This window comes from Aquarana catesbeiana, linkage group LG10, assembly GCF_042186555.1.
Source record: "Aquarana catesbeiana isolate 2022-GZ linkage group LG10, ASM4218655v1, whole genome shotgun sequence".
Lineage (NCBI taxonomy): Eukaryota > Metazoa > Chordata > Amphibia > Anura > Ranidae > Aquarana > Aquarana catesbeiana.
Genome location: NC_133333.1, coordinates 202,399,934 through 202,412,018, shown reverse-complemented (window position 1 = coordinate 202,412,018; position 12,085 = coordinate 202,399,934). Strand labels below are relative to the sequence as shown.

The 12,085-nt window shown below is 46.8% G+C and overlaps 1 protein-coding gene across 2 annotated transcripts in view; it reads right to left on the bottom strand.

Annotated features, from left to right (window-relative positions):
- Positions 1-12,085, bottom strand: part of LOC141111104 (nicotinamide N-methyltransferase-like) — a 49,273-nt gene that overhangs the window by 26,955 nt on the left and 10,233 nt on the right. For both annotated transcript variants that reach the window (XM_073603119.1, XM_073603118.1), the window contains exon 2: positions 4,952-5,159. In XM_073603119.1, coding sequence (XP_073459220.1) covers positions 4,952-5,159 — 208 coding nt within the window. The remainder of the gene's footprint in view (positions 1-4,951; positions 5,160-12,085) is intronic.

Genomic DNA, 12,085 nt, shown 5'->3' with positions numbered 1-12,085 from the left:
AATAATAGTCAATGAACTAGGAATTCTAAATCCTTCTAGGAACCCTTCCCTCAGCAGCCGCGCTGCCGCCTGGTCCGGGTACCTACTTAGGAAAGGCTGCATCTTTTCCACCTTCACTGGTGTCTTCCCTTTTGCTACCCATTTCTCCGGGGCGACTTTTCCCTTTCTTAAAACAACGGGATCCGGGGTGAGATCCACCGCAACCAGAGCATTCGTGTCTGAAACGACAGGCGCCCCCGAACTTACACGTCCCGTCATTGTATTGCCAACAGACGCCCCACTTTTTTGCGGCCGGCTGTCCGGGTGACGCAGAACCGCCGGCCCCCCCTGGAAAAAACTGGTTCGGGGCCCGAGCCGAGGACATGAGCCTCATCCAGAGGCTAATGTCCTTGTGGTCCCATCGGAGGGAGGGGCGCACCGCCCTCCGTTGCCGGAACTGCTCATCATACCTGAGCCACGCTGTACCCCCATATACCCTGTAGGCCTCCCCAATGGCGTCCAAGTAGCAAAAGAGCGCCGAACAATGTTCAGGGTTCTTTTCGCCAATTACACTTGCCATAATCGCGAACGCCTGCAGCCAATTAGCAAACGTGCGCGGTATCAACCTATACCGCCATTTCTCTTCATCCTCCTTCTTACTGTCATCTGGCTTAACCCTGTCCAGATTAAACTTCTCCAAGGGCAGAAGTGAAAAAATCTCCACATACTCCCCTTTCACTATTTTTTCCCGGACTTCCGACTTCAAATGTGCCCCAAGCGGCCCTTCAAAGCAAACGTACACCTCGCATTTTGCGGCATCCGCAATGCGAACCACGTCCGTCCTTTTTTCCCCGTCACCTGAAGCAACCCCACTAGTGGCCGGAGCGGACACCACTGGGGGCCCCGTCCCCGTGGGGGGCGGCACACCCCCCGCAGCCGGAGGGGGCACTGCCCCAACCCCCGGCGATTCTGCACATGTAGGGACCCACACTGCAGTATGTGGCGCCTGCCCATCCGTACCTGGTGCGAACCTCTGGACCAATTCCCGCAAACCCCCCAACAAAGCCTGCAACTGTCCATCCGTGCCCCCAGAAAATGGTCCTGAATCCGCTGGCTGGGGACCGGCCGTCCCAATAGCCCCCGATTGCGGCACACCCAATGTGGTCCCAGACCCCCCCACATTAGCCGCCCCCAACAACCCCTGCAAAGCATTGGTCAGTGTGTGAGAGGACACAGGAAGTGACTTACCGGGCCGACCAGGGGGTGTCCCCGCCGCCGCTGTTCCCGAATCCGATGGCGCCGAATGCTCCTGCCTCTCTTCCTCCTCAGACCCGCTCACCTCTCCCTCGGACCGGTCACCGGGGGCTTGCAGGGGCTCCGTGTCATCCATCCCCGGGGAAGAGGGCCTGGATGCTGCCGTCTCCTGACCGCGCTGGCTCCGCCTCCCGACGCTGGCTCCTCCCATCGCAGTTACCATCTTCTTCCTATGCGCACTGGATGCCTGACTGCTGGGCCTCCCACTCCTCCTGGAAGGGGTATCGCTCCGGACTTCCGAGCCGCCGGCCGGGGATGGGGAAAGCCCGGCGGCCGTTGACGTCATCCTCCCACGCTGAGACCTCCCCCTGGCTGCGTGTACAACACAGGGAGCGTCTGTCACCTCACGCTGCCCTCGACGAGCGGGTGGGGGGGAAACGCTGGGTCCTGCCGACGCCCCGCCCACTGAGCTCCGCCGATGACGAGGATTCCGTCCGGGAACCACCACGGCAGAAACCGGGTGTCGTTTCGCCGGTGGTCCCGACGGGTCCCGCTCCGGGGGGCTCCTAGTGTGGCGTGCAGCTCTGGGGGAGGCTTCTGGTGAAAAACGCTCCGGAGGCCGCGACCTCCGGGCGCGTGGAAGGTCCTGTCCCCTCACCTCCTCTCCAGCCTGAGGTCCGAGGAGTCTAGCCACTTGGCTGCGCAGCCATCCAGGGCCATGGGTGTTTGCAGCAGCTCACAGCTGTGCCAATAAGCTGTCTAAGTCAGCCATTGCTCTCTAGCCTGGGGACACAAAACTTCTTCCTCTCTGTAACTCTCCCCACAATGCTGCCCGGGACACCTCCTGCCCCCTAAATAACCTAAACCCCTCCCCATTCAACATAACCTGTACCCAATCCCTTTACCATAAATCCAAAACAACTTCAAGTTTAACCCTTGCTGTACCCTTATCCCCCTGTCATGCTGGCCTTCTGCTAGCTTCATTTCCTTCCACCTGCTCCAGGCCTCTCTTACAGGTGGCAACTCTACTCCCGCTGCTGTCAATCAAAGTCAGTGAGCCAATTAGGAAAGAAAGGGGGTGGGGCGGGCTGCAGCTCTGTGTCTGAATGGATGAAGGGAGCTGTGGCTCAGCTCGGGTGCCCCCATAGCAAGCTGCTTGCTGTGGGGGCACTCGACAGGTGAGAGAGGCAAGGAGCAACAAATAGGGACCTGAGAAGAGGAGGATCTGGGCTGCTCTGTGTAAAACCATTACACAGAGCAGGTAAGTATAACATGTTTGTTATTTTTAATGAGGAAAAAAAAAGGAGACTTTAGTATCACTTTAACCTTCATCTAGGTTTATTACCCTCCATAAAATTTGTATGCATGTTTAGCCATCACAGTGCCGTGCTTTATGATGGTATGAACCAAGATTCTCTATAGGAATATTTTGGTGACATGGCATTACTGCGGTTACTCCCATACCTAAAAGTGGAGGCCTGGCAGCTTTATTAAAGTAAATATACATTAAGGGAAAGTAAAAATGGTACAATATATGCAAACGATTTATGTTGGATAATATTATATATACATACACACAGTCTTTTTATGTGTACAAAGGTGTGTACTGTAGGGTTTGATTTATGGCCTAACACAGCTGGCAGGCAAGTTGCATTTTCTATATCAAACAGGCCTGTTACTTGCAGGGGATTGTAAAATGTACATTTTGTGTAATCAGACTAGAAAAGAATAGCAAAATCTGCATGGGGGTTTTTAGTGCTATTTGGTAAGAAGGCATTCATTCTTTCTCCATCAAGATGAGAAGGTCTAGAATAGTCTAGGGTGAATGGGACTCTCAAGTAGGGATGAGCTGAACACCCCCCGGTTTGGTTCACAGCAGAACATGCGAACAGGCAAAAAATTTGTTTGAACACGTGAACCGTTAAAGTCTATGGGGCACGAACGTGAAAAATCAAAAGTGATAATTTTAAGGGTTAATATGCAAGTTATTGTTATAAAAAGTGTTTGGGGACCTGGGTCCTGCCCCAGGGGACATGTATCAATGCAAAAAATAGTTTTAAAAACGGCCGTTTTTTCGGGAGCAGTGATTTTAATAATGCTTAAAGTGAAACAATAAAAGTGAAATATTTCTTTACATTTTCTACCTGGGGGGTGTCTTTAGTATGCCTGTAAAGTGGCACATGTTTCCCGTGTTTAGAACAGTCCCTGCACAGAATGACATTTCTAAAGGAAAAAAAGTCATTTAAAACTACTCGCGGCTATAATGAACTGTCGGGTCCCGGCAATACAGATAAAAGTCATTGAAAAAAATGGCATGGGATCCCCCCAGTCCATTACCAGGCCCATTGGGTCTGGTATGAATATTAAGGAGAACTCCGAAAAAAAATTTAAAAAAATAATTGCGTGGGGGTCCCCCAAATTCCATACCAGGCCCTTCAGGTCTGGTATGGATTTTAAGGGGAACCCCGTGCCAAAATGTAAAAAAAAATGACGTGGGGGTCCTCCCAAAAATCCATACCAGACCCTTATCCGAGCACACAACCTGGCAGGCCGCAGGAAAAGAGGGGGGGATGAGAGAGCACCCCCCTCCTGAACCGTACCAGGCCACATGCCCTCAACATGGGGAGGGTGCTTGTTGCATGTGGCAAAGCACCTTGTCCCCATGTTGATGGGGACAAGGGCCTCATCCCCACAACCCTTGCCCGGGGGTCTGCGGGCAGGGGGGTCTGCGGGCGGGGGGCTTATTGGAATCTGATAGCCCCCTTTAACAAGGGGACCCCCAGATCCCAGCCCACCCCCCCGTTTGAAATGGTAACGAGTACATTGTACCCATACCATTTCACAAAAAAAGTGTAAAAATGTTAAAAAAAAAGTCCTTTATTAAAAAATAAAAATGTCCCACAAAGTCCGTTCATCTTCTATTGTTCCGCCGACAGACCGAAAAATAAAACAAAAAATATCCGCCTCCATGGGAGGCACCCGCTGTATGAGGCTTCAGTGCCAATGACAGTTCTTTTATAACTGAGGGCGGGGCCACACGGTGACGTACCCAGGTGACCCCGCCCCCCTCTGACGCACAGGGACTTCCCAATGGCTTCCTCGTGGCGTCAGAGGGGGCGGGGTCACCCGGGTACGTCACCGTGTGTCCCTCTGTCCCTCTTTCTTTCTCATTTGTCCCTCATTTTATGTCTGATCTATATAGATGTATATAAAATGCACGTTTTATGTATCAGAAAGTGTTTTCCAGTGCTAAACCTTTCATTTTATTTCTATATTGCTGCATTTGTACATTTCAAAAGCCAATATAAAGGAATAGTAGTGGTAAAAAAGCACTTGTGGGTTTAACCAATCTTGTTTTTTTGTACAATTCTCCTTTAAGGGGGCGTGCCAGGGGGTGTGTCCTATGCCTGCATACCTTTGCTGATAGGTGTCCCTCTTTCTCATCTCAAAAGGTTGGGAGGTATGCTGAAGGCTGCTGTCCGTTGGGATAATTACTCTGTTGGATTTTGTCATCTGTTGCAAGTATCTTGTGAACTTTTTTCTGTGCTGGGAGTTAATAAATGCATTCTCTGGAAGAACTGGGTTGCTGCTGAAATGACTCGCATTATAGTAATAATTCATTAATATTTATCATCCCACTACTATATCACTACAATTTAGAGAGAGGGATAGAACTTACACAGGTACAATATAAACCTACCACACACTTGTAACTTACCTATTACCTTCCAGCTCACACACCATCTTGACAATTGGAGTCCAGTCAAATGCATCGGGATCCTTCCTCAGCCACTTCTCTACCTCTGCTCGGTTATTCTCTACAAAGTCAGAACTAATGATATTTTTGAAAACTTCACAAGCAGAGAGAAGCTGATAAATTGTGGGTCCACCTCCAAAGTCAATTAGTAGGTCTCCTTTAATACAACCTTAGGGAACAAAAAACAAAGAATGGATTTTTCCTTTCTAAGTGTAAATGAGACAAGACAAAATCCAATTTATTCTGATAACAAATTGTATAGTAGATAAAATACTTGAATGTGTGTGGTGGTCAGTTAGGGTTTGTGTAGTAAACTGGGAATTTTAAATTATATGTGAACCCTTACCTTATAAAACAAAACAAAAAAAAATGGTTGTGTGTATATAGTTAAAAAACACATTCTAAATATCTTTTTTTCATAAGTGATCACATAGTCTCTGTATTCAGCTGCAAAGGGGCTTGGAGAGGTGAGGGTGGAAAAACAGCAATACACTGATCTTCCCAGTGAATGGCTGTGCAGGGAAGCGTATCAACACATGTCTGATCTTTGGAGAATAGGCAGGCTGTTCTCCCAGCACAGCCATAAAACTGACCACCCTGGAATAGATGTGCTCTTATGCCTAGCATGGTCAGCTTGAAATAGGAAAGCAGGGGGACTGGCAAGAACACCAGGTATTTCACACAAAGGAAGCAATACAAAGAGAAGAGGAAAGTACGAGGTACAAGAGACACATATCAGGAATATGAAATGTTGTGGTAACATATTCTTTAAAGTGGTTGTAATGTCTCACATTTTTTTACCTTGATGCATTCTATGCATTAAGGTGAAAACCTTCTGTACTGCAGCTTCCCCCCAGACCTCCCTTGTTCTTACCTGAGCCCGTTCCGATCCATCGATGTGCACGAGCCCAGTGGCTCCAGCCGCTGTCTCTCTCCTCATTGGACAGATTGATTGCAGCGGGAGCCTCTGCTGCTGGCAATCAAATCCTGTGAGACGGGAGCAGGGGATGGGGCCAAGTCCCGCTGTCTGTGTCAATGGACACAGCAGAGGAACTTGGGAGCGTCCCCGCCAGTGGTGGCTGGTGCTCCATTTTTTTTTTTTTAGAAAAAAAAACCTTTACAGATACTTTAATATCAACCTATCGGCTGCATTTTGTGCTTAGCCCTTTTCACCTCGCTGTTTTAAAGTGGAGGTAAGCTATTGTGTTTAAAAACACTGACAGGTAGGCTTTCTATATGTCAGAATCAGCTTTATTGGCCTAGTTGTGTACAGCATACAAAAATGTTGTCTTCAGTTAAAGTGGCACTAAACAATATGCTCATAGCCATCCACTACTTGATTGCTGTGTAATCTATTTTTCATGGAATAGTTTCTTCATGTGTTTTTCAGCCTTCCGGTAACGTCCTCCGTGAGCACTCTCCTTGTAATACTTACTTCCTTCTACAAGACACTAACCGGGGTGAAGAAAAGCCAATACTCCCTTCTGACCACCTAAAACCCTTCTATATTAAGTCCACTGCATCTTATTGCAGGTTTCATGTGTTTTGTGAATTCAGCTATCTGACGAAGATTAACCGCGGTGAGTATCTCTACTATATACAGGCCATGCATAGGGATCTCAGGAAGGGATAGTAATTAACACATTTGGAGTCTGAATAATATTCCTGGCATAGTATAGAGAGTGCAAATTGGAAATCAGGTTTTCATTAATGTGATATCCTAGGGGGAAGAAACTGTTCCAAACCGCTTCGCGCCTGTGCTTTAGCTGAATGATAACTACAGCATGGGCTTACTTTGCCGGGAGGCCATCATATGATGTCCTCCCGTGATCACGTTGCCCGTGCACCCCCAGCGGTGGGCGGGTGCCATGGTCTGTGTTCACTGAGTCCTTCGGACGCAGCTGATCAGAATGCTTTCAGAAATACAAGTGTTAATAGTTTATTTTTATCAATTAGCAAAATGGAAAGTAAATGAACAGAAGAGGAATCCAAAGCAAAACAATATTTGGTGTGACCACCCTTTTCAGATAAAAACAGCAGGTAGATTGTGTAGAACGTGTACCGGAGTGGGTTCCCCAGGATACAGCGAAGTCACAAACGAGGAAAACAACTCCACCACCAGCTCTTGTCAAAACTGAATTTTCCTTAAACGTGGTAAAGAACCTGTCATGAAGCTTGGAATACTGAAGTATTTCTCCTTTGATTCTATTACACAGTAGGGGGTCTTCTGCCCTGTCTTAAGGCTAACCCCCTCCAGATGGCTCCATGGTCTGGAAGGAAGGCATTGTTCTGTGTTTGACCATTTGTTTATGTACTTTAATTACCCCCTGGGGCTTCTCTGTGTCATTACACATATCAGGCCTCCTATTCAAGCTCCATAGGATGCAGGCGAAAGACAAGTAATTTGCCTAATGGCGGGCACGACTAAACCGCCACACCTTACCTGTTAATACCCTTAGAACAACACAAGAATAACTTTATGGGTGTGTGGTGCGGGCTAGCCTGCGGTGCAGCACAACAGTTTACAAACTTACAAAGCTCTACCGTATTCCCCTCCTCCCTTAACTGGTGTCGTATCATGCGTCTGTGTATTCCTCCTGAGCACAACGCCAGTCTGCCTCGAGTTTGTAGAAAGATCATCAGCTCTCCAATTGTGACATGACACTTTAGGTTATGGAGTCCCGGTAATCAACAGTAGCAACAATTTTGGCCTGACACAAACAGAGACCCTACTAACTACCTACAAGCCTGGTCTCAGTTCCTAGGCGCCAACAAAGTAATGGGGTGCGTGCACAATCTTACCGACCCGGGTCTGCTCTGCATCCGCTGGTGACTCTGACTGGAACAAAATGTCTCTCCAACAAGTATGCGGTCCCACAGTGTATGTTGTTTTATTCCTCTCTCATCCGTGTTCCTGCAAGCAATTCCTCGTTCCTCAGGACAGGATCTTGGACACAAGTCCCTCTCTCTCTCTCTCTCTCTCTCTCTCTCTCTCTCACAGCAGAATGACAGTTAAATATTTAATTTTAAACAGTGTTCAGACAATGAGAGCTGCTTCCCATCTTACAATTGTTCCAAACATCTTGGAGAACTAACCACAGATCTTCTGTGGATGTAGGCTGCCTCAGATCCTTCTGTTTCTTCATGTAATCCCAGACAGACTCTGTTATTTTGAGATCAGGGCTCTGTGGGGGCCAAACCGTCACTCCCAGGACTCCTTGTTCTTCTTAACACTGAAGATAGTTCTTAATGACATTGGCTGTATGTTTGGGGTAGTTGTCCTGCTGCAGAATAAATTGGGGGTCAATCGCACGCCTCCCCAAGAGTATGGCATGATGGATAAATATCTGCCTGTATTTCTCAGCATTGAAGACACTGTTAATCCTGACAAAATCTCCAACTCCATTTGCCGATGCTGCAGCAGGTAGGGTAGGTACGTATGTTTTTTTTTTAATTACCCGCACTTCTCCTTTCAAGTAAATTAAAAAATAACAGACTTACTAGGAGTGGGAAGATAGGGTTTTGGGGGCTATGGGGGAAAGAGGCATTAGAATTTTGCAATAGGCCACTTGACCTGTAGTTGCACTCCTGAGAGATAATCTTTTATTTAAATGGAGTAAATGCCCAAACCTCTTATCCATATTGCTTGGTGGCTGTTAAGGGTGGGAGGACTTATTAGAGTAGAATGCACCTATGGCATTGTGGAAGCCAATTAAGTACTGGAAGCCTGATTACATGAATCCAAAATAGTATAAATAGTCACACACATCAGCCTGATCCACCACATGTTGTACTTTTGTACCCCCTCCGCTCCCTTTAGATTGTAATCTCCAAAAGCAGGACCACCCTAATCCTTCTGTATTAACCTGTATTGTAATTTGACCTCCCTTTATATTGTAAAGTGCTGTGCAAACTGTTGTTGCTATATAAAGCCTGCATAACAAAACATGTTTATTCTACTGGCTGCCTAATGTTTACAAAGATTATGTATGTACATCATTTCCACTCTTGGTGTCTGGGTCAGAAACCCCAGAAGGATGAAATGGAGAGGGAGAATGGAGCCACATGAACTTATGCACACAGGGGCTGCTACTGCTTCTGTATTTTTTTAGATATACTTTATTGTCATTGTATACATACAACAAAATTTTTTCGGATACTCTTTACAGCAGCAATAAAACATTTCTCAAGAAAACCACACATACATACTCCTAGCACATGCCCACATATCTATTTAAATATATCAATATATAAAATGTTATTTAAAAATAAATAAATAAAAGAATGTTAAAATTCTACATAAAATTCCTAAAACACTGTACCTGATGGGATTATGGACAATACGGCCCTAGGGAAAAAACTATGCTTTAAGCGATTAGTGTGCGTTTTAAGTGTTCTATATCTTTTCCCTGATGGCAATGGGACAAACACACTGTAACCTGGATGGGTTGGATCAATACTAATAGCTTTTGCCCGCTTTTTTAATCGGCTGGCATATGCTGTGTCCAAATTGGGTAGATCTGTTCCTATGATCCGCTGTGCTGTTTTCACCACACGAGACAGGCACTTCTTATCCTCCGCCCTGCAGCTGGCATACCACACCACAGCGCAGTGGAGAAGAATACTCTCAATGGTACAATGATAGAAATTGACCAGAAGCTTTATGGGCAATCCAGCCTGCTTCAGTCTCCGAAGGAAAAACAGTCTCTGCTGCGCTTTTTTCACTAGAAAAAAAGTATTTTGAGACCACGACAACTCCCTTGTAATATGTACTCCCAAAAATGTAATAGTGTCCACAGAGGCGGCTCTAGACTTTGTGAGGCCTTAGGCAAAACTTAGACATGAGGCCCCACTCACACCCATAATGGGAAAAATTATTCAATCGATAAAAAATTAATGGTATAAATCGCCTACATTAAGAGCCTTAAATACTATGAGCTATGAATTCACAGTTTCTATAATTTTCTCTAACTAATTATCCTTTAAGCAAATATCATTAAACATAGGGTATGTATATATATTTTTTTATTACACCCACACAAATATAGATACAATTTGTGCAGCTGCTACTAGCAATGTGTTTAAGTTATAACAAAAGTCAAAAACCGTATTTCTTCATTTACATGAAGGTCAGGTTAATATAACCCAACACAGAGTTCCCCCTCACATCAGAGTCGGCAGGATTCCCCCTTACAGTGCAAGGGGAAATTTGATGTAAAGGGGAATGCTGCAAATCATGATGTAAGAGGGAATGCTGCAGACTAGTGTAAAGGGGAACTCTGATGTACGGGGGGCTCTGGTGACCAGAGATCACCTTCCACAGAGTGAATGCACTAAGGTAAGGGGGTTACTGATACCAGGGGGGACTTTTATATCAGCGCCACCACACCTTATTGTATTTACTCCCCCCTTAAATCAGTGATCCCCCTCAGACTATCCTTGCAGCACTGTCCCTGACCTCCTCTCAGGTGCACCTTGCAGGGCTCAGTCAGACGGTCCTCTCTGGACTTCAGCTTGGTGGCTCTAGTTTCATCCTATATTATCCTCTCCAGAGTCTACACACATCTGACTCCTCACGTGACCCCCGTCCTGGCAGCACTCCCGCTCTTGACTCCTCTGTAGGCTCCCCCCCCCAGAGACTGCAGACATGATACAAGAGATGGTCAGAGACTGTGCAGACATGATACAAGAGATGGTCAGAGACTGTGCAGACATGATACAGGAGATGGTCAGAGACTCTGCGGATATGATACAGGAGATGGTCACAGACTGTGCAGACATGATACTAGAAATGGTCAGAGACTGTGCGGACATGATACAAGACATGGTCAGAGACTGTGCAGATATGATACAGGAGATGGTCAGAGACTGCAGATATGATACAGGAGATGGTCAAAGATTGTGCCACCATAATACAGGAGACAGTCAGAGACTGTGCGGACATGATACAGGAGATGGTTAAAGACTGAGCAGACATGATACAGGAGATGGTCAGAGACTGCAAACATGCTGCAGAAGATGGTCAGAAACTGTGCGGTTATGATACAGGGGATGGTCTTAGACTGTGCAGACAGGCACCAAACACTAGAGCCATAGCCACAGATAATCCCGCCACACAGACAGGGTGCAGAGCTGAATAAAGAGCTTGTGAGCTGGTCTGGGGAGAGCTCTGGTGACTGCTGGGCTGGGCTGAACAGATCAGTGCAGTATGATGAACTTTCTAAACCTGCTCCACCCACCTCTACTGCTGCTCAGACTGTGCAAGCCTCGATCCGGCCAGGCCAACCTAGGAGGATCGTCCTTCTCCTGTATGTATACTGGTATGACTGCAGCTACAGAGAGGAGGCACGCAGTGTGCACAGACACAACCTCTGCTCAGGCCATTTCTACCGCACATAATGAGCATAGTGCAGCTCGCAATCCGACGCCCCTCCTTCCAGCTCTGGTGCCAGCATTCTGAGAAGGCTAGGAGGGTAGTGATCATGAGCTGTTCTCTGTGTGAGGGGGATATTACAGCTGGCCCAGTCTGGAACCTGCATGGCTTTACCCGCTTACCCTGCCAGCCTGGGGACACCGATCAGGGACATTCCCTCTCACACATGTTAGGCAAAGTTTGCCTAATTAGAGAGCTGCCTCTGATCACAACAGGTGTGTAGATTACAGTCAGGTGAACTATTTAGTTGTGACCCCTGTGAGATTGTGAGACGAGCTGTGGATGGCTTTGTATGTTGTTGTTAGTATTTAAATTTTTATTGGTTAGGCCAGCAGAAGACAGTGGGAAGATTGGAAAAGGGGGTAAGGGTGCACACTGAAAGAGTCCTAAATTGAAACCCCAGGAATTATCTTTATTGCCAACTTCCCTTGATCCAGCTTGGCATAATGTAATTATCCATATTGCATATTTTACGGGCTGCTGGAGACGATGAAAGCCTACATACAGTTATACCCACAATATATCAGGTCTTGCTCAAGCAGCTTCCCCTCTGCACAATGAACACTTACGGTTGCCCAGCACTGCTGCCATTCAGAGAACACTTTGTATTTTGTGAATACAAGGCATCATTCACCCCTCCTCTCCACCTCGTCCAATCATAG